Source organism: Nothobranchius furzeri, chromosome 1 (assembly GCF_043380555.1).
Source record: "Nothobranchius furzeri strain GRZ-AD chromosome 1, NfurGRZ-RIMD1, whole genome shotgun sequence".
Taxonomy (NCBI): domain Eukaryota; kingdom Metazoa; phylum Chordata; class Actinopteri; order Cyprinodontiformes; family Nothobranchiidae; genus Nothobranchius; species Nothobranchius furzeri.
This window is the reverse complement of record NC_091741.1, coordinates 80000270-80021879: the sequence shown is the minus strand read 5'-3', so window position 1 is coordinate 80021879 and position 21610 is coordinate 80000270. Positions and strand designations below refer to the sequence as shown.

Here is a 21610-nt window from a genome sequence, read left to right as displayed (position 1 = left end):
AAATCCGCATATTATGAGCTAAAAATGTATTATTTCTAATGAGATTGGTGTTTTTATTGGATTTATTGCTGTCAGAATTAGTGAACAGTTCAGAGAAATAAAGACAGGTAACAGGTAATAGAAAAAACAGGACAAGAACATTAACCTCTGAAGATCAGGTGTCTCTGTTTAGGTTTCTAGTTTCATTGGTTGAGTTTGGCTTCACCTGTCCTAATGAAAACAGTTTCCTCCTGAACGTGTGTGTCCATCCTCAGATTACAAGGATGGCTGATCTAATCCTTGAGAGCATAAAACCATGTGCATCACGTGTCTGTTGATCCTCTGTGAATGTACTTTGCATTGCTCAATAAAAACAGAAAAGTCCAGATTAAAAGCATAAACATGTGTTTTCATGACTTCATACGGAGCTGACATTCTGCAAACAATCCATCTGCCTCCATGTGGGAAAGTAAACATTTTTGCTGCACATTTGTTGCAGCTTCTGATGCCAAAAGTCAATCTCAAATCTCCACTCAGCCGCAGAAATATCAAAATAACCACAGAAGAGTGAAAAAAAAGAAACTACAAGACTCAATGCCACCACTCCTCCTGCGGCCTGTCGCTGGCTATTTCTCAGACTCTTGTGTGAAACATTTTTGACATTAAACACCTGTTAACTTTTATGTCTTGTGAGAAGAGTGGCTGAAAGGCAGAGCATTATGTTCAGTGCCAACCAGCCGGGTCCAATCCCCAGTAGAGGAAAGACCACTCCCAGAGTAGAGGCACAGCAGCAGGAGCGAGCCCCATTTCCCCCCGCAGCAGCATTTCAAGGATCCCCTACACTCAGAACCAAAAGTTAGATCTATTCCAGTTGACAGCTGTGTAAAACCGCCATCTTTCCACAGCTCTGCTGCACAAACGGCACGACTACCACCTGCAGACCTGCTGGAGAGCTAGAGGAGGGATACGTGAGGTAATTTATGTTGAAGCTGTCCTCCCTCAGCTCTCTCTTTTCTGCACTTTCAGGTTTGGATAACAGGTCTGGGTGTGACGAGCTAGAGTGCAGAAAACCAGCAGCCCTCATGTTAAAGTACATAAAAAAACAAGCTGCACAGCCTTTTTCCAGCTCGCTGCAGGTGACTCAGCCAGCATTTTGACTTTCTTCAGTGTGACTGAAGTTCTTATGCTTTTTCTTTACGCCATCAGAAGTGGAAGTGACGACCTTTCATGGTGTCTCTTCTAGAGGTGGATCGATATATCAGTAGGCCGATATATCGGGCCAATATTTACCATAAAATATATACATATATATATGTATATATATATATGTATATATATATATATATATATATATATATATATATATATATATATATATATATATATATATACACATATCAGCATCGACTGAAATACATTGGCTTGTGAAGACATTTAACATTTTAAATGTATATTAAAGTTCCTGAATAACAGCTGCACAATAAACACAAACATTTCGTTTTGTATTTAAAAACTTGGTCAGTTAATTGATTTTCTTCATCAACTTTAACTAGATGGGGTTATTAGTGACATTTTATCATGCAGATAGAAAACATCTAGATACCAACCATGAAAACTGACCCATCGGCTGACCGTGACCTCTGCATCTCGACGTTTTTAGAAAAGCCCATCAGTCAACCTCTGGTCTCTTCTTCACCACCTGGACTCAAACATGTTTTTATTTATTTGTTTTGGCAGATCTGCACAACCATTAAGCGCTCATTGCAACGCTTGATTGGTATTGTAACGGAAACAAAGTGATGTAACTATCTAAAGTTGTATTTTAATACACTGTTAGTAGTTCACTTTTATAAACAGAAGAATAGGCTGTTTTTATCATCAGGGAGTTTAATTAAACACTCTGTATTGACTTTGAGACAAGAAAAGAGAGAGAGATGGGATCGTTTGAGAATCTTTAATTTCTGAATTATAAATTCTAAACAATCTACCAGGACTACTCTGTGATGGATGAGAATGGATTCGGATGTTGTGTTGGTGCGTGTGTGTGTGTGTGTGTGTGTGTGTGTGTGTGTGTGTGTGTGTGTGTGTGTGTGTGTGTGGTTCAGATTCTCTAGGATGACGTAATCGAATCTGGTCGTCTTTGTTATGACTAGATATCACGAGGCTTATAAAGTGATGACATGAGCCGCTATTTTGCCGTGTAGTACCCAGTGGGGGTCTCCCAGGTAGATCAGGAAGTGCCAGGTCTGGAGACCTCGGATGTACGATGGAGCTGTCGGTGCAGCGATCACAACGTTTCAAAGCCCGTCTGGAGGGTCGACCCCGGTACCGTTCAGAGGCGTCAGCAGGTGCTCTTATTTTGAAAGGACGTCGTTTGGTTGTTAAACGACGAAAATCTCCCGCTTCACAGTTCTTAGTTTAAAGAAGAAAACACATGTGGCCAGGCTGCGCTTTTCTTTAGGATGACGGTGAATAGAACTGAAGTCAAAATGGAACTGACTTAAAATGGCGTTGCCTTGTTTTATATCTCTGAATTGTTGATAAGTTGGAGTAAAGTGGATTGGACACTTGAAGTCAACACCAGATTCTCCTGCGGCAGCCGAAAGCTCTGATTGGTTGGAACAATGTGTCATGCGTTTCTATGGAGATGAGGATCAGTATGTCTGTGCCGTAGTCCTGTTTTCATTAAACATAATTCATGACATAATATTTCACAGATCATTCACTTGATTATTGTTGATCAACATCTGTTTTGCTTAATAATTTTAATCACAAATAAAGTACTTTGATTAAGTAAAGCTTCTTCTTCTCCTTCGGACTCTTCTCCTGGAATGTAAACAGTCTGAGGAACACCCGACCTTGGTTTTTCTACACGGTGTTATTGTGCCCAGGGGCCAGCTGTATGTAGCTGAAAACAATGAACTTCATTACCTTACAGTGTGCAGATCTTTGTTTTTGAACAAATACCCACTCCTACTGTATTTTGAATACCTTATTTAATGATTTCACTCAAATGCAAACCTAAAATTAAATGTTTCCTTCCCTGAATAAAAATTTGAACTATAATGTAAAACTCACATTTCTATGTATTTCTCTTGTTTTACTTATTTTCTTCTGTTGACCTAAAGGCATCCTCCTTCAGTTAAGATAAGGCTGGCAAAAAAATAAAGTGTAATCTTAAAATCACCCTGATGACTTTACACTAACTGCATTCCATTTTTAAATCAATTTGAAATCACTATTAGTCAAACTTCAGAATTCTGATCTGTAAAAATTCAAATCTCTCAAAGTTCCTGTCACCAAACGAGTTCATTTTAAGTGTTTCATGTTTTTCTCACCTATATTACCATTTAACTCCAACATTTTCCTTTTAAATGATAAAAATGTCAAAGTTGGTAAAAACACGTTTTATCGATAATTTGCTCAATGCTCCCAAAAATATTTTGATTACATCAAACGTCTCCAAATCTGTCTAATTAACTGGGAAACTAATTATTTTTGCATTAAATCGTTGTTTTAAATCTTTTTCTTTTCTGCTGCTGTTTTCTTTTTATTATGTATTTTTATTTTCTGTAAGAAAACATAAGTGTGTGATTAGCAGCACATCTGGCACCAGAGGCAGCAACAAAAGTGATGTTTGGACATAGCACATATGATTTAAAAGGTTAGTGATTGCTTTTATTTTAGCGTTTCTGGTAATTATTTTAAATTTTAGCCTCAATTTGAGCTCCTTGAAAAATCCTCTTTAAATCCGCCTGAGTCTGCAATTTTCAGACCTGCAAAAGCTGCTTATCAATTGAAAAATCATCGCGGATCACAAAGTAAACCTGTTGTTCTGATGGTAAGAGTGAAAGGTGCACTGTTAGTGAGCCAGGCCTGGGGGCTGCATGAAAACTGATCCAAAACCCTTTCAATAAGACTTGTTGAGCTAATATTTTATGGCTTGGATTGCAGAATCAGGAAATACCCGAGAGGTACACCTTTAAGGAATAAAAAAACTTGGCAACCCGCGGGAATGGTTGGAAAACTTCAGGCAGAGAGCTTTCTGCATCCTCCCTCCCGAAAGCTCACACACAGCGATTAAAGCCGGCTAACGCGTTAATGGTAACAGGGACAGCAGTAGCTCAACAGGTTGAGCGGGTTGTCCAGTATTTGGAAGGTTGCAGGTTCGATCCCGGCTCCGTACAGAGAATTCTGCTGTTGTGTCCTTGGGCAAGACACTTAACCCACCTTGCCTGCTGGTGGTGGTCAGAGGGACCGGTGGTGCCTGTGCTCGGCAGCCTCGTCTCTGTCAGTGCGCCCCAGGGCAGCTGTGGCTACATCGTAGCTCATTACCATCAGTGTATGAATGTGTGTGTGAATGGATGAATGATACACTGTAGTGTAAAGTGCTTTGGAGTCCTTACTCTGAGAGGCGCTATACAAGTGCAGGTCATTTATCATTCATTTAATGACGGGGGATATTTCCCTTGGAGTTTGTCAGTTTTACCCCCCATTACCAGGCAGGAATGTTCTCTCCTCTCCTCCCACTCGCAGGTGACTGGTTTGAGCTTGTGTACACATCACACACAGAACATCCATTTAGGAAACACTTGAGATAAGGTTCAAGACATAATACGGGTAAATGAACACAAACACACGATCTGCTCTCAGATCAGCAAAGACAAGGGGTTCTGTTGTCCCAGAGGAGCTTATTAGATAGTAAAGAATTACCTGAGCGAGGGAATGAAAATGAAACCAGACATTTAAGTGGAATTTTAAGGTTTATTATTAAAAACAATTAAAATAACATGTTTACATAAATGACTTAAAGACTAAAATAACCTAAAGAGATACTTTGGTCAGTCTTGGTTATTAATAAAACTAATGTTTGTATACTGACAGCTGGTAAAAATAATTCAACATCTATGTAATCAGTAGGAAACAGCGCTGAGCCCGCAGGAGTGAAAGAGTGACACTCAGACATTTCTAATACTTATTAAACAAACTAGACTCTCTTTTATGTAAATATTTAGACTGAATAAATTCATGGTAGAAAAATGTTTCCTTTCATTCACAGAATGAATACCAAGAAATGAAACTGACAACAACCGTCGGACGAGAACAGGTATGAGAGACGTGAGCCGTCTGAAACGCGACGCGGCCTCTGCCGAGTGGCAGCTAGCGTTCTTTATCTTGAAGCAAAAGCTCGGAGCCACATGAGGCCTCCGATTGGCCCGAAGCACTCTGGATCGGACTTCAGCGCTTTGTGGTTTCTTTAGTAATGCCCACAGTAAACCAAACCATATGGGCAGACGGGATTGTGGGGGATTCTAACAGATTCTCTGATTTACACTCCGTCATCGGAGGAGAGTGTGAAATACTCTCCAGAGCTTTTTGGCATCGACGGTCACCGAGGCACAAACATCTTTACACGCTAACTGACAGCAGAGGTCTCTGAATGTGAAGTGTAAAAACAACACAGCGGGGGCCCACGGCTGCGCCGCTCTAAGAGGTCTCAGCGCTTGGCTCTCTTGGAAGGGGGCTCCTCTGATTTCTGTCCTCCCCGCGTTCTCACAGCAGGAGGGCTGGCCTCCCGCTTACGGGCCCCCTTGGCTGCAGCCTGGGCCCTCGTCCCGCTGCAGGAGGGAAATAACGAGCAAGTGTCAGATCATTTGTCCAATCTAAGGTTTTTTGTGAAAAGCCCTGCAACAGCTCCGACATGCACACAGACCAGAGCTTGTCCACTTTACAAAGAAAAGAAACCGCATGAGAAAGAATTTAAAAACACCATTCTCAGGTTTCAGGACGTCTGTAACTTTCCTGGAATTAAGAAAAACACAAAAGAAACATTTTGGATGACAATCCGGTTTAAAACAGGAGCGAGGAGGAACAAAACCAGGAAAACTGTACTAAAACAAACCTTCAAATGTGGTCATATTAAACATGGAAGTGCATTCTATCACTTCAGAGACCTAAAAATCGTTTAAAAATGTGAAAGTTCATTATTCCACGTTGAACTTCTAAATCGAGGATGCATCTTCTTAAACTTTAATTTTTTAACTTGATATTGAAATTGACACAAAAGTATGTTTTCCATGGATTTGTTAAAAACAAAAAACAAAGCTAAGGAACGTTTGGCTGTAGCGTTACAATTAGATAAATTTCTGAGATGAAGTCATTTATCAAATAAAGAATAACTTATTCATCCTTTTTTTCTTTAGCAAAATAAAGAGAACTTGAGGGGTTGTCTCAAAATCCTGTCAATAACTGACCTTTAATTTAAAATAACCATAAAAGAACAAACAACTTTTATGAAAATAGTCTCAAAAATGCAATAAACAATCACCGTTTATTACCTCCTTCATAAAAACAGTTAAAAAGATTTATTCATTCATTTATTTCTGGGCGCTAATGAGATTCCAGGAAAAGGTTGAATAAAAAGTTCTCTTTGACAGAGCAGCAGCGGTTTGGTGCTGAAGCTCAAAGAGACGGACTCACCGTGTGCCAGCTGTGGTCTCCTCTTTTACGTTTTGTCGACTAGCCCGCGTCGACGGTTTGCTCGGCTTATTTCTGGGAAGCAATAAAAGAAAATGACAACTTTAGCACCAGATTTTCCTTCTCTGCATTAAAGGTTATGAAATAGATTTTTTTTTTCCAGCTGAATATTTGTGTGAGAGGAGTGCTGACTCAGCACTGATAGGTTATTTTATAGGGTAACTAAATATTATCAGCATGTTTTCACTCTCTAGTGACTAAACTTAAGTTACCTCTCAGCCTCCAGACGAGACGCCAAGCGAGTCGTAGCTCTGGTTTTCATTTCCTTTCCCTCCTCTCCTTTCTCACCATCATCGTCCTCTTCGTCGTTCTCCTCCCCGTCTTGCTCGTCTGCTTTGTTGTCCTTTTTGTCTGAGGGAGACATGAGTGGGAGGCTTTGTGAATTTCAGCTGTGGAAAGTCTGTCCTGCCATTAATCTAAATAGGCTCAACTGGACCCACAGGGCTACATATTGTGGACAAAATTGTTGGTACCCTTTAGTCAATGAAAGAAAAACCCACAATGGCCACAGGAATAACTTGAATTTGACAAAAGTAGTAATAAATAAAAATGATATAAAATTTCACCAATGAAAGACACACATTGTTTTTCAACCATGCTTCAATGGAAATATTTAAAAAATAAACTCATGGAACAGGCCTGGACAACAATAATGTGACCAAAGGGACGTCTTAATTCAAGGTGTCCACTAATTAGCATCTCAGGTGTCTACAATCTTGTAATCAGTCAGTGGGCCTATATATAACGCTCCGGATAGTCACTGTGCTTGGTGACATGGTGTGTACCACACTCAACGTGGACCAGAGGATTGTTAAAGGTAAAGGCTATAGGACCATCTCCAAGCAGCTAGATGTTCCTGGGACTACAGTTGTACATATTATTCAATCCATGGGACTCTAGCCAACCTCCCTTGGTGTGGCTGCTCAGAGAAAATTGATGACAAATCAAAGAGACAGATAACCCAAATGGTAAGGAAAGAGCCCAGAAAAACTTCTAAAGAGAAGGTGAACATCAGTGTCAAATTGCACCATCCGTCGTCGTTTGAGCCAAATGGGAGACGACGAAGGAGGACACCATTGTTAAAGACAAATCATGAAAAAGCCAGACTGAAATATGCCAAACTGCATGTTGACAAGCCCCAAAACATCTGGGAGAATGTCGTATGAACAGACGAGACAAAAATGGAACTTTTTGCCAAAGCACATCAGCTTAATGTTCAGACAGAAAAATGAAGCTCATCAAGAAAAGAACACTGTCCCTGCTGTGAAACATGGAGGAGGCTCTGTTATGTTCTAGGGCTGCCTTGCTGCATCTGGCACAGGGTGTCTTGAATCTGTGCAGGGTGCAATAAAATCTCAAGACAGTCAAGGGATTCTAGAGAGAAATGTGCTGGCCAGTGTCAGAAAGTTTGGTCTCAGTCACAGGTCATGGGTCTTGCAACAGGACAAAGACCCAAAACACACAGCTAAACACACCCAAGAATGGCTTAGAGGAAAACAATGGACTATTCTAAAGTGTAAAACATGCCGTCTGAAAAAGGCGCCCTTCAAACCTGAGACAACTGGAGCAGTTTGCTCCTGAGGAGTGGGCTAAAATACCTGCTTGAGGTGCAGAAGCCTCATTAAGAGTTACAGGAATCATTTGATCACAGTGATTGTCTCAAAAGGTTGTGCAACAAAATAATAAGTTAGGGTACCATAATTTGTGTCCAAGCCTGTTCCATGAGTTTATTTTTTTAAATGTTTCCATTAAAGCATGGTTAAAAAGCAATGTCTGACTGTCAGTGGTTAAATTTCATAGAATTTTTATTTATTACTTTTGTCAGATTTCTGTGACCATTGTGGGTATTTCTTTCATTGACTGAAGGGTACCAACATTTTGTCCACGTCTGTATACCCTTGGTTGTTTTTGCTTTTTTTTTGGTCACATTCATGTTTCCCATTAGCAAAAAAACAAACAAACCCAGATTTAACACAAAATGTAGATTTCAAATGATCTCATTCATTTGTGGTAGAAGTCTTTCTGAACCAATATGGACTCCACAGTTCAGCTGCCCGCAGAATTAAATCGCTTCAATAGAAGCCGTCTGAGACCATGAAGGAGGCCAAACGAGCTAAAGCAGAAACATAACGTCCCAAGTTATAAAGAAATTCAGGAACAAAAGAACACAAACATCATCTAAAGCTCTGAATGTCTGACGTAGCTCTGGTTAAGGTCAAAGGTTATAAATCAACAAAAAGAAGTTGTTTACATTACATTGTTTGCATGTTTGCCATGCTTGTTTATACTGTGAGTGCTCTTGAGAGCTTCCTTGAGAGTTTTACAAACTTGGCAAAATGATCAAATTCTGAAGAAAATGGGTGGAAAATGGCCTCCCAGGGATGATTCCACATCCAAAACCTCTACTGACCAAAAAAGAACACAAAGGCTCATCTCATACTTGATGATCTCAGTGATCCCCAGAGCCAGGACTTAGGGAAAATTCGCCTGTGGACTAACAAGACTAAAAAGTGGAAGAGCATCCTGTTCCATGCATCTCCCAGCTGTCCATTGAGGACATCGAAGACGTGTGGATATTTGGCCTGATGATCGCTGGACTTCTCCTGATTGGAGTGGGAGGATGTCTGGTTTTCTGGAAATTTGGGAAGACTGGAGCGATTGGAGGGCAACCCGCACCCGTGGAAAGCACCGTCCGTGTGGAGACTTCTCAGACTGGGACGTTACTCGAGGTGAATCGTAAGCTGGACAATGTTCTAGCTGCGATACCGGTATTAGTGCGCACAATGGATGTCATCCGGAGAGAGTCACCGGACGGTATGGACAGGTTTAAAACCCAAAATTGGCTTCACTGAAGGACTGGAATGATCAGTTTAAAGACTGAAGGCAGAGAGGAAAATTATCTCAGCCTGACCCAAACAAATTTTTGTTATCCGAATCTGACGCCCTGGTAGCCTTGAGCGGCGAGCACATAAAACCCCCACGAAGAAATGCAGACAGATGTTGGGAAAACCCGACCTACCTAGTTTTGTGGGTTAGGGGTCACTTACTACATAAATAAAATTTACTTACTTACATTTTTCATATCAGCGTGGTTTTGTTCCCTAATTCGTTAAACATTATTTGAACCACATATTGCATTCCCTCAGGTTTGTCTTTGTCTGAAACTGGAATGTGTTTGCTAATCTGGATTATTCAAGTGTGACAGATAATTAACCTGAGTCTTCTGCTGCGGCAGCCTTTGGTGGACGTCCTCTCCGTTTCTTTGGAGTCGGCTCCAGGTCCTCCTGTTGCTCCTCCTCCTCAGTCTAGACAGAACAAACACTTCCAGATTTAACGGACAGGGAAAACACAGAAAAACATTCCAATACAGACAGAAAAAAAAATATGTGCAGACCGTAGATAACATGTTTACAAATATTAAAAGGTGTGGATCACTTGTTTAATCAATAAATATTTATTTAATAACAATTTTTTTAATTTTCTAATTTTTATGATTTTTTAAAATCTTTTTGAAGCGCCTCGTGATTTTTCTCTTGAGAGGCGCTATATAAAAGATTACATTTGCAGTGGTCTCTAGTGGGATTGAATGCCTTTTAAGTCGTACTCTGGGGTAAAAAAAAAAAGCCCCAGTGCACCTGTTTCAGGAACTAGCAGAACGCCAAATCAGAGGAGAGCTTCAGACGACAGGATCTGGAGTCTCATTTCCTGATATTTGAACATCTTCCCTGATTGGCTAGCGTGACTCCACCACTGACTCAGTTTGTTCGGCAACTATCTCTACGATTAACGTACACCTGGAGCTCTGCCATGTTGGGGAGTTGCTAATGCTAACAGTTAACTTCTACTAGCCAAGGTGTTCTCTGCTGTTTCCTGGACTCTAAACCAACAACAAGATGGGTGAGTCCATGAATGTTAAGCGACAGTGTGACGTAGATATGTCAGGCTTTTCTAATCCTAGAGTTTCATCATCTATTTTCTATCAGAAGCTAATGCAGGAGATAGGTGTAGGAGACTATTTTCATGTTCAGCCTGCATAAAAAATTCAGTGACCAATTATAATAAGAAATAATTATTTAAAAAATGGTTTCACAGTACCACACCTTTAAAAGGAGCACACATGTAAGAGTTATTTTAATTGAACTGATCTCTGAACTGCTTTTCACAGAGACACACAAAGACAAACACCCAGTCACACACTCAATTTAGAGTCTCCAGTTAACCAAGCATACATGTTTCTGGTCTGATTAATTTCAGTCTTACATCGTCATGTTTCTGCTCACTGCAGCTGTCCACGTTTACATCCTCTGATTGTTCCACAGATGGAGAACCTGCAAAAAATATTATATGCATCAAAGATATAAAATGAAATGTTCACTTACGATTTTATGATCTATTTTGCACTTTCAAGGTTTTTATATGTTTTTGCTGTTTTTAAACTTGGTTTCTTTATTGCTCATTTTATTGCTGTAAAATGTTTCTTGAAAAGCACTTAAAAATAAAATGCATTATTATTATTGTTGTTGTTGTTATTATTATTATATAAAACTTCAGAAAGCATCAAGCCATTTTCTGGCAAAATTAAAGAGGCCAGGATGAAATAATCTAACCTAAATATGTGGGGCTTATAAAAGATCTGAGTGTTCTTGTGTCCTCGCCACCGTCTCCGTCAGGTCTTGCTTCAGGTTCTCTTTGTTCACTCTCATCCATCACCTCCTGCTGAGCCTGGGACTCCTGTAGGATTGGAAAACAGTCATGGCTGCAGTTAAAGCACTACACAGAGAAAAACAACAGTTAAATAACATTTTGGGTAAACAAACATCCTCTGACCTCTCCAGAGTCCTCTGCTTCCTCAGATGGTTGTCTTGTGATGGCTGGTTCCTCTAGTACAACAAACATGACTGATCCCATCAACTGTATCATTTCCACAGACAAATTTAAATTGCACAATACAATTTTTAAATGTATAGTTGTTAACAGTGAATGTAAGAAAGAACACACATTTCCATTGCTGATTCTGAGTGTATTTATGTGTGAGGGTGGGTGATATGTTTCCTGCCTGCAGGTGGCGCCACTGTATTCTTAAAGGACTGTTGTGCTGCAGGGGTCACAGACTGGACTTTAACACACACTCACGCGTGTCCGCAGACTCCTCAGAGTCCAGGTGTTCAGCATCTTCACCGTCTTCTGGAGCAGCAGAGGGAAGACAGGCTTCTTTTCTGGTTTGGTCACTGATCTGCTCTTCACTCTCAGCTTCAGATTTCTAAAAGAGAAAGAAAAATGTTTGAAGAATGAAATAAAAACAAAAATAAATGGTAATCCTCTGAATTATTCTTATGCCACAGATCTAGAACGTTTGACGTTTGTGAGCAGTAGCTCAGGAGGTAGAGCGGGTTGTCCAGTAATTGGAAAGTTGCAGGTTCAATCCCAGCACTGACCAGAGAATGCCGTTGTTGTGTCCTTGGGCAAGACACTTGACCCAACTTGCCTGCTGGTGGTGGTCAGAGGGACCAGTGGCGCCTGTAGCTACACTGTAGCTCATCACCACCAGGGTGTGAATGGGTGAATGACTGTGTTGTGAAGCACCTCGGGGGATTGTACAAGTGCAGGCCATTTGTAAAGTTTTTTGCTTGAAATAAAATGAGGAAAAAACAAGTAAAGAAACATGCTGTTCAGGAAGTACTCTGATAAACGCGTTAATGTTACTATTACATTTAAAAGTAGCTTCTTCACTCATACTTCAAGTGGTTTTGTGTGGCTGTTTGGAGCAATGCACATTCTTTTTGAACAGCTTTGAACAGATTAGTTGCAAAAATTGAGACGAAGCCATCCTAAATCCTAGGTGTTTTTGACTGAAATCACTTTTGATTTAAGTAAATAAAACCGCCAAATGACACAACTTCAAAAACCATTTTGAGTTATTTACAACCTATAAATGCTTTGAAACTGTTGTGTGCAATCAGTTGGAACGTTGCATTTGAAATTTTATGTTTGTTCAATACCATTCAGATTATAATCTGACAATTACAATAATTATTATGAAAAACCCGAGAAATATAATGTGTATTATACTTTGGAAAACACTGTTTAAGCATATAGAGGTTATGATTTTAGCACAATTCTACAAAATCAGACTGAACTGTGTGTGCTGATGTCTTCTAAATGAGTACACAGTTGATCTTATGTGGAAGTAAGTAAGTAAAGTTTATTTATATAGCGCCTTTCACAGATATAAATCACAAAGCACTGTACAACATGATCATGGATCATGTGATCAGGGCAAATAGCATGAGGCATGTGGAAGCATGAGCTAATCCCGAGTCTGTGACAACACAAAAACTTACGTGTTGGAAGTTATAATCTGACACTCTGATTTCTCCCAAATGGCTATTTGATCCGTCTCTCCTCTGTCTTAAAGACGTGTTGTTCTCATCTACTTTAAGCCTGTTTTAGTTTCTTCCTTTAGTTACCTTGTCTGTCTGTGTTCCTAACCTTTCAGCAGACGCTGCACCAAACGCTTTAGTGGCAGGAGCTGAAGAGAACATGAGAGAGAAAGTACCCAAAGCCGAAAGAAAAACCCTGAAACAATCTTTGGAACAGCTGCAGAACTCTTGATGAATAAAAGACGACAAGAAGGTCTGACTCCTCAGGAGGAACAGAGAGAAACTAGAGGAGGTGTTTATGTCTGCACAGCAGCGTTCATTTGGACTCATTTTTATTTAGTCCAAGTCTTCTGACTAAAATTATTTTTAGTCGTCCAATTTGTTTCAACTGTAGTCGACTTAAAATGTACTTCATTTCTTCTGATGCAATAATTTTAACTCCTGTAAAGGAAGTCTGAAGTACACCTACTTGAATGTGTGAAGAAACATGAAAATTTTACACTTTTGATCAATAAAACTTTTAAAATATATATTTATAATATAAATAAATATTTATAAATGTTTATTAACAATGAAAAATACCTCAATGGATTTTTGTTAATTTTCTGTGTCTTATTTGTCTGTGAACATGTCGATCTACATTTGTCATAATTTAGTCTTTACTGGCATGTCTTTTTTAGTTTTTGTTTAGTTTTAGTCCACAAAACGAAATTTGTCATGAAATAAACAAAACAATATTTTGTCAATAAAATGGACACTAGTAGGAACGTAAACACGATAAGAAAGCCACATGATCAGTGAAAATGTGAGTGCTGTCACATAATCATTAACTTCTTGATGACGTTAACACACCCGTAGCTCCTCCGTAGGTTCTGGTGTTGGTACTTCACCAGGGCCGTCCTCGCTGCTTTCATCTGAGGAGGAAAAATAAAACAACAACATCAGAAAAACTCACAGCAGGGCGCCGTGTGTAAACCTGATCAGTGTATTCAGGATAATAATACCAGCTGTTGCAGCTTCTGAACATCTTTCCCTGCAGCTCTGCATCTCCTCTGCTCCTTTCTCCTGGTCCACTCCCACCTCCTCCTGCTCCTGCTCCTCCCTAAGTGGTGTTTTTACCTCCACCACCTCTTGCTCAGTTTCCTGCAAATAAAACACAGGTTAAACTGTAGATAAACACTTTTACTCAGCCCTTCTCTCATGTGCATGGACACCAGCAGGTAGAGGTGGTGTTTACCTGGGCAGACAGCTGGTCCTCACTTTCTAGTTCATCCCTGGTGTCACCTGAGGAGTTAACCAGCAGCACACCTTCAGTTTTAATCATTCTGGTGTCAATCCAGATATATGAACATCAGACTTTATTTACTACAAAGGCAGTGTGAAGTCTTTTGTGTTGATCCTGAATGTTGGTGGGATATATAATTGTTACCAGACTCTTCCTCTGGTGCCGTTTTCTGACTGGACAGCTTTCGTTTACGTCTTCCTCCGCCATCCCCTTTCTCTTCCTAAGAAACAACATGATTAAAACAGAAACCTGCCTCCATTTACTTTTATTCTAATATTTCTCATTTTAGTTGGAAAAAGGTTACCTTTTCTGAAAGGTCTGAGCCATCTGTGCTGGAGACATCACCTGAAACGACAGAGGTTAGAAGAAAAGGATTAATGTCTGTAAAGGTGGATTGGGGGCATTTAATCGTGTCAAATCCATATTTAGTCTTAAGCTTAAAGTACAGTTAATTTTCTTTTTCTATCCAAAAGCAAAAAAAACAAATAAAATGTATGAATTTGGGCAAAACATCAGTCAAAAGGCGACTCACTGATTTGTGTGACTACTCTGGACTCTGGTTTAGTTTCCTCTGAAGCATCAGGAGGGGTTGTTTCCATCTGAATGAAATTAAAAACAGTTATGCAAATAAATAAAAATCAACATGTTGATTAAAACCTGGTAAAAAGATCATATTGAGTGGAAAACTTACCTCCAGGTTAACAACCTGGTCCTCCGCTGTTTTACTCTCAGTCTCATCGACTTGTAAAGCAATAATAATTACCTTTAATTAACTTTATATATTCATCATAATGGATTTAAACCAACAGGTTGTCTCATACCAGCATCAGTTTCTGTCTGGTTTTCTTCCCTTTCCTCCTCTTCAACCTGTTGTTCAAAATCAGATCATTTCCGTGTTTCTGTGCCTAGAAATCACATAACATCAACATGAATACTCACCTTGAAGCTCGTCTCTGTAACCACATCCTGTGTCTGGGCAGGCCCTTAGGTACCAAGCACAAGATTAAAAGTCAGTTAAAGAAAACTACTGAAATAACAACTTTTTCCCCATCGACACTCACCTGATGGACTGTTGGGAGTTTCTGGAGTTTGTTCAGGCGTGTCAGAAACAGCAGCTGCTGCCGTTGCTTCTATGTCTGTAGTGATGTCCTCTGATTCAGTCAGAACCTCCATCACTGGTAATGAAAACAAACCATAAAATATAGCTGTGAGGTTGGTGCAAGAGCAGCACGTCACCATCAGAGGAGGAGGAACAGAGATGTGAGAAGAACCAAAACCAGAAGAAGCAGATGAACAAGCTGCAAACGCAGAAGAAGGAATAAGAGAACAAGAGTTGGAAATCAGCCGCACCTTCGCCGTCTGCTGTTTCTGTTATTTTGTCATCTGATGATGTCTCGGGAGAAACTTCGGCACTTTCTTCTCCTCCTGACTGAGTCCGACACGAATCTGAGGGAGCGTCATCCTGCTGCATGGAGACAAAATTGTCCTTTTTACCAGAAAAGCTAAAAAAAAATAAATTCTCCAAAACAAATCATTTCCTTCCTCTGTGGCATGTTAGACTGCATGCCCTTACTCATGGAGTGGACAGGCAGGGAGAAAAGAGACATACAACACAAACGGAAAGACAAGGAGGGACAACAGCACACAACAATTACACAACAGACAACACACACACAGGCAGGACAAAACAGTGATCATCATAGTTTTAAAAACATGAATACAATCTACAGGAACAAATGGAATAGGTACTGTTGAATGGTATTGTCTATATTTGTGGTATATTTCTGTGTGTGTGTGTGTGTGTGTGTGTGTGTGTGTGTGTGTGTGTGTGTGTGTGTGTGTGTGTGTGTGTGTGTGTGTGTGTGTGTGTGTGTGAGTGTGAGTGTGAGTGTGAGTGTGTGTGTGTGTGTGTGTGTGTGTGTGTGGGTGTGGGTGGGTGTGGGTGTGGGTGTGGGTGTGTGTGTGTGGGTGTGTAAGTGGATTTGTCACCATGAGTGTTGTTTATTTTTATTTTTTCATGTGATGAGGGAGGGACTGCCCGCAGCAGCCCAGCACCCACTAACGCTGGTGTCCGGGGCCACACATGCTCCAGCAGCCAATGGCCACCAGCAGACGGGCACCAATAGGCCAGCCTAGAGGGCAGACCCCAGCCCAGGGAGGAAAAGGGGCCAGCAGGAGGACAACAGGTCACCAGCCCCCAGCCAAAAGTAACCCATTAGGGGCCGCCGAGCCCGGAGCCCCCAGTCCAACACACCAACACCACCACCACCACCAACACAGACCAGCCCAAATCGAGACAGCCCCAAGGGCCCACCCCAGCACCCCACGGTAGAATTCTTACATGTTGCTTCTCCAAACAGAATCTCATTTTACAAACCTCACGTGTGTTTTACCTGCGAAGGAACCATCTCTGATAGTTCAGCCTCAGTCATGTCCATCTTTGTCTCTGCGTTTAGTGACTCATCTGTAAACAGAGCCAGCTTTAGCCAACGTTGGCTCTGAATCGCTCAAGTATCCAATTACATATGTTGCCATTTTTCACATACCTCCAACGTCTGATGCTTCATCAGTGAGCTCAGATGAGGGAGGCATCTCCACAGGAGCTGGCTGATCTCCAGCGGCAGCAGTTTGTTGGGGTTCTGGTTGCATCTCCACAGAAGACAACTGCTGCTCTTCTTCTGCAGTTTCTTGAGGTGCAGCCGGTGAGATTTCAGAGACACGGAGCTCAGATTCAGACGCTGGTTCCTTCTCCTCGGAAGGCAGAAGCTCTTCACCTTCAACAGATTGTTGAGGTGCTGTTTGCATCTCTGCAGGAGAGGGCAACTCTTTTTCTCCATCAGCAGTTTGTTGGGATGCAGCTGGTGAAGCTTCAGATGCTGGCTGCATCTCCTCGGGAGAACACTGCTGCTCCTCTTCAGCTGTACTGGTTTCTATTGGTTCCGGACTGGTCGGATTTAACAGAGATTCCTCCTCTGTGCTTTGGACCCTTAAGCTGGAGGACACCGTGCTATCAGGATCCATGGAGAGAAGCGTCAGGGCGGCCTCTTTCATCTTCATGTCAGCATCCTGAATTTCCATCTCAGATGACGCTTGCAGCTGGAGGTTCCTAGCGGGAAGTCTCGCCTCTGCTGAGGCACAAACATCCATGAGCGTCAGCAGCGCCGAGGCTTCAGCGGGTACAGCTGGAACCTCATCAGGATGGGACGCCGCATCACCCTCGGCTGGTTCTGGGGTGATGTCACTTAGAGCGTCACAGGTGTCCTCTGAGAAGGAAGCTGTACCGGCGGCGGTGACGGGATCAGAGTCTGGGCTCACATCTTGGACAAGTGGTGGTTTCTCTGGTGGCTCTTCACTCTCAGGATTCACAGACAAACCCGAGGACTTTGAGGATTTATCAGACTTGTCCAATTTGTCCTCTCTCTGTGATGTCCTCTCCTGCTGACCGTCCCTTTTCTTTTCAGGAACTTTGTCCTTCTTCTCTACTTTTTTCTTTGCACATTTAAGGTCTGGTTTCTCATGCAAAGCTTCCTCAGAGACTCTCTTCACGTCTTTGTTTCCCTCTTTTTTCTTTCCCTTTGTCGTCTCAGCTTTAGACGACTCTTTCCCTCCAACACTTTTCACATCAGGACTCTGAGCTTTCTTATCTGCCTTTAATAAAAGCAGAGCTTTTGCCTCCTCTTTGGACTTTTTAAACTTTTCTGCCACTCTCTTTTCCGTTGGTTTAACACTTTTGGGATCTTTGTCCGTGTCGGAGCTCGACTTGTGTAACTTCGGTCCATCCCGGTCAGACTTACTCTTTTCTTTCTCACCATCTGTTTTGGATCTGGGTTTGTCTCCAGGTTTGTCCTTCGTGTGGCTCTTCAATCGTTTCAACCCTTCTTTGGAGTGTTTATCCCTCTTTTTGGCGACGTCCGAGCCAGGTTCCTTGTCAGAGCGATCCTCAGAGGAGCACGTGGGATCTGGGCGAAGGAGCTGCTTCAGATCACCTTTAGCTGAACTTTTCTCCCCCTTGGCTTTTTCCTTTTCTTTGATCTTATCCTTTTCTCTTAGCTTGTCCTTCTCCACTTTAACACCCTCCACAGATCCGCCTTTTGCCTTCTTGACATCTTTAGAGCCTCCCTCCTCAGAACCAACTTCAGTCACTTTTCCTTCTTTTGTACTTCCAGCAGCTTTCTTCTCACTTCTGATTTTGGACTTCTTCTCTTTCTCTTCAGAAGACACCCTAACAGCAGAGCCTTCCTTCTGCAGCTGTTCTTCTACTGGATGCTCACATTTCTTCTCCTGCTTCTGTTTGGGCTTGGCGCGTTCGTCGGACAGGCTGCGTTCCTTCTCTTTGCGCTCCTTCAAATGAAGCTCTTTGCGAGGCGGGCGGTCAAATTTGCCAAAAGAACGCTGTTTGAGAGCCTCTTGGGAGCCTTGTTCCAGATCTAGGATGAAGGAGTGGGTCCGGTTTTTGTCCAGCAGCTTCTTTGCATCACAGGAATCCTCGGAGATGCTGCCGCTCATCCGCCTGTGCCCGTCATCAGAAGACGCAAATTCTGTCTGAATCCTTGTTATTTTTGCTTGCGGTGTCTTGGAGGATGAAGATTTTCCTTCCTATTTGAAAACAAAACCCAAAGTGTCTGGTAAAAGGAACAAGGCCTATGAATCTGGTTCATCTACGGTGGCTTCAACATACTGCTTTCTTTAATGCGTCTGCTGCATCTCCTTTCTTCTTGCTCGACACGTCTGCCTCCTTCCTAAAAGGTTACATTCATATTTACGAGCAACAGAAAGATGGGTTTTAGAAGAGTTTGGGTTTTCTGACGGCTCACCTGGAGTCTAGTTTCCTCTTCCTGCTGAGAGCCATTTTTTTCTCTAGAACTTTCTTTTCTTTGCGAGCTTCCTTTGCTTTTGGGCCCTCCAGCGCAGCCGACTCTGTGCTCTTCTGCTTTTTATCATCTGCTTAAGGTATGAAGCAGATATTTGACAAGTTTAATGTGATGTGTTCCAACCAGTTTTTGTGAAAACATCAGATCACATTTGAAAAGTCTACAAGCAGATGAGATGAGATTAAAATAACAAACAGAAAGACCTTGTTCATCAGACTGAGAGGCTTTCTGTTTCCGCTTCTCTTCCATTCGCTCTCTGTTCTGCTGCCTCTTCAGGAGCCTTTCCTCTTTATCCTTCGCCTGTGAAGACACGCTCTCTTACATGGCTGCATTGGATTTATTCATTCTGCCAAACGTTTCCACTGTTGGTGCACACAAATGTGAACTTACGGCAGATCTGCGACGTTCCTCCACTGTGATTTCGTCATCCGAGTCGCTATAGTAACGGGAGTAAAGGAAGGGTTTGTGAACGTAGGCTTTGCGGCGAGGTTTGCTCTCTTTGTCTTCATCTCCTGTGTCCCCACTGGTGTGCTTCTTTCCTGGTTTTTCCTCTTGATCTGGGGACAAAATCCACACGCAAAAAAGAAAAATAATAATAACCCACCAACATCCAGCCACCATTCTCAACAGCTCAGACTAATTCTGGTACAATAAATATGTCCGGACCATCTGGTGGAAGCTCTCCTTCTTCTGATGAATCAGACGGCTGCTCCTCTTCCTCGCTCTCCTCCTCAAACGATGACAGGTCACTGGTGTGGACGGAGCTCACTGTGATGTCGCTCAGCCCTTCTAAGTCGGAGTCCTCCAAAGAATATTCTGCAATCAGGAGCACAAATGTTTTTAACTGATTAAAGCTTAATTATTTAAAATAAGAACCGCAGGACTCACCCTCCTTTATCCTCTGCTTGGCATTCTGTTTAGCCAGACTTGAAGAGTTTAACGTCTCATCATCCATCTTTTCTTCTGAGACTTTGACACCGACTTTGCTCACGTGTTTGTCTTTTTTCTCCTCAGTCTGCTCCGGGGATCCCGACTCCTCTTCCACTTTAACCTCCTGTATTAGCTGCTCCTTTTCCACCTCCATCATCTCCTGCACGTCCTCCGTTTTCACTTCTGATGCTTGGACATCTGTGGCCATTTTCCCCTCCTCCATCTGCTTTTCATCTGGGTTACTGTCCCCTTCCTCTACAACATCCATGTCCTGCTCGTTCTCCTCGGTCAGTGGCCCAGAATCATCCGGAGTCTGACTTTTATCGCCCTTTTCAGTTTCTGAACCGGACCAGACGCTAGCCTCCTGGTTGAGAGACGTAATGGTGTCCAAGATGGACATGGCATCGCTGGCAGTGGACGGGGCTGGAGTTGATGATGAAGCTGTGAACACATCAGATTAAGAGCAAACTTTTTCACTATATACATTTACTTAAAAACACAAACTGCTGTGTACCCTGCTCAGGAACGCTGCTCTCTGCTTTGACTTCTGCTGGAGTCAAAAGGACTGGGGGCTCTTGGGAGCAGCTCCCCGGTGACAAAAACTCCTGAACCACCTGCTCCACCTGTGGCCTGAAAATATGGTTGACTTTGGGATCCACCACCTGGGCTACAATCCTGTCCACTCCCTGCTCCAGCATTCCAGATCTAGGAGACACAATGGACTGTGATGTAGAAACGTAATGAATGAAAGACAACTGAAGAGCAGGACACAGGTCCTCGCTTACTGCAGGACGAGGTGTCTGATGTTGTTTCTCAGCTGGTTTTTGTTCAGATGAGGGCTCCATGTGTGGTTAGACAGGTGATTAGAGACAAAGTTATCCACTCTTTGTTTCAGGTTCAGGTAAGCTGGCTGTAGGAGAAGAAAATGATGACAAACATTCAGGATCAGTTTCCACATCAGCATTGAAAGCTACATTTTAAACTAGCTTAAAAACAACACATTACGAAGCCTCAAACCAAATGCACCAACTATAAAAACAACTCTACCAGACACTCATACAGACAAATATCACGTTGAATTGCCTTGGTGTCGACGTCTGCGAGGCAGTCCCTCCTGAACTGGTCGAAGAGACCTTGTGTTTTTAAATGACTGACGATCATGGAGACCAGCTGCGGATCTCCCGGTGGAAGACCGGCCATGTTCCGGTGCTGCTGGATGACACTTCAGTCTTTTCAAATAGAACAAAGGAGCAAACCATCAGGTTAAACACAGCAGCTTTCTGTTGTGGGTCCGGACGTTAGAAGGTCTATCAAAGAGAGCGCTTCAAGTGAACCGGAAGCATTCCGATGGAACGTTTCCTCTACCAAAATAAGAGTTTTAAATTAGACGTAAAAAAAACACCCAAAAACCAATAATACGGTTCAATGTTATTTACCGTACGCAGAAAAAAATAAAGAAATTTCTTCTAAGATGGTTAGAAAATTTACTTCTTTTGTAAAGGCGTCGATTTTCATTAAACCTGTACGTCTCGCAGGGACATTAGCCACTGAAGCATAATAAAATACTTGTTTTAATTACCGTAAACCTATTTAAACTACCTATACTAAACTAAAATCTGCCTTGCTCG

The 21610-nt window shown here is 42.0% G+C and overlaps 1 protein-coding gene across 2 annotated transcripts; it reads right to left on the bottom strand.

The window, feature by feature from the left end:
* Window positions 1-5245: 5245 nt before the first annotated feature.
* bod1l1 (biorientation of chromosomes in cell division 1-like 1) lies at window positions 5246-21311 on the bottom strand. 2 transcript variants are annotated; one of them, XM_015950001.3, is made up of 30 exons: window positions 21066-21311; window positions 20768-20892; window positions 20497-20687; window positions 19941-20423; window positions 19719-19868; window positions 19443-19609; window positions 19256-19352; window positions 18996-19122; window positions 18860-18920; window positions 16728-18777; window positions 16575-16645; window positions 15532-15646; window positions 15243-15356; window positions 15121-15164; window positions 15003-15048; window positions 14873-14922; window positions 14714-14780; window positions 14486-14526; window positions 14263-14401; window positions 14134-14180; window positions 13901-14039; window positions 13749-13810; window positions 11650-11776; window positions 11344-11396; window positions 11124-11247; window positions 10777-10844; window positions 9731-9821; window positions 6729-6867; window positions 6460-6531; window positions 5246-5597 (listed from the first exon to the last, which is right to left on the bottom strand). In XM_015950001.3, the coding sequence occupies exons 1-30, from the start codon at window positions 21180-21182 to the stop codon at window positions 5477-5479; spliced, it is 5298 nt and encodes a 1765-aa protein (XP_015805487.2). In that variant the 5' UTR covers window positions 21183-21311; the 3' UTR covers window positions 5246-5476. The 2 variants fall into 2 exon arrangements, with proteins under 2 accessions (XP_015805487.2, XP_015805496.2); XM_015950010.3 differs by having other exon boundaries at window positions 14326-14401.
* Window positions 21312-21610: the final 299 nt, after the last annotated feature.

Excerpts from the sequence above, each read along its gene's own strand:
- bod1l1 (XM_015950001.3), bottom strand. The coding sequence starts at position 21,182 with ATGGCCGGTCTTCCACCGGGAGATCCGCAGCTGGTCTCCATGATCGTC. Across the intron at positions 15,165-15,242 it reads AACTCCCAACAGTCCATCAG|GGCCTGCCCAGACACAGGAT; the intron begins GTGAGTGTCGAT and ends TTGGTACCTAAG. Across the intron at positions 9,822-10,776 it reads GTGAGCAGAAACATGACGAT|ACTGAGGAGGAGGAGCAACA; the intron begins GTAAGACTGAAA and ends TGTTCTGTCTAG.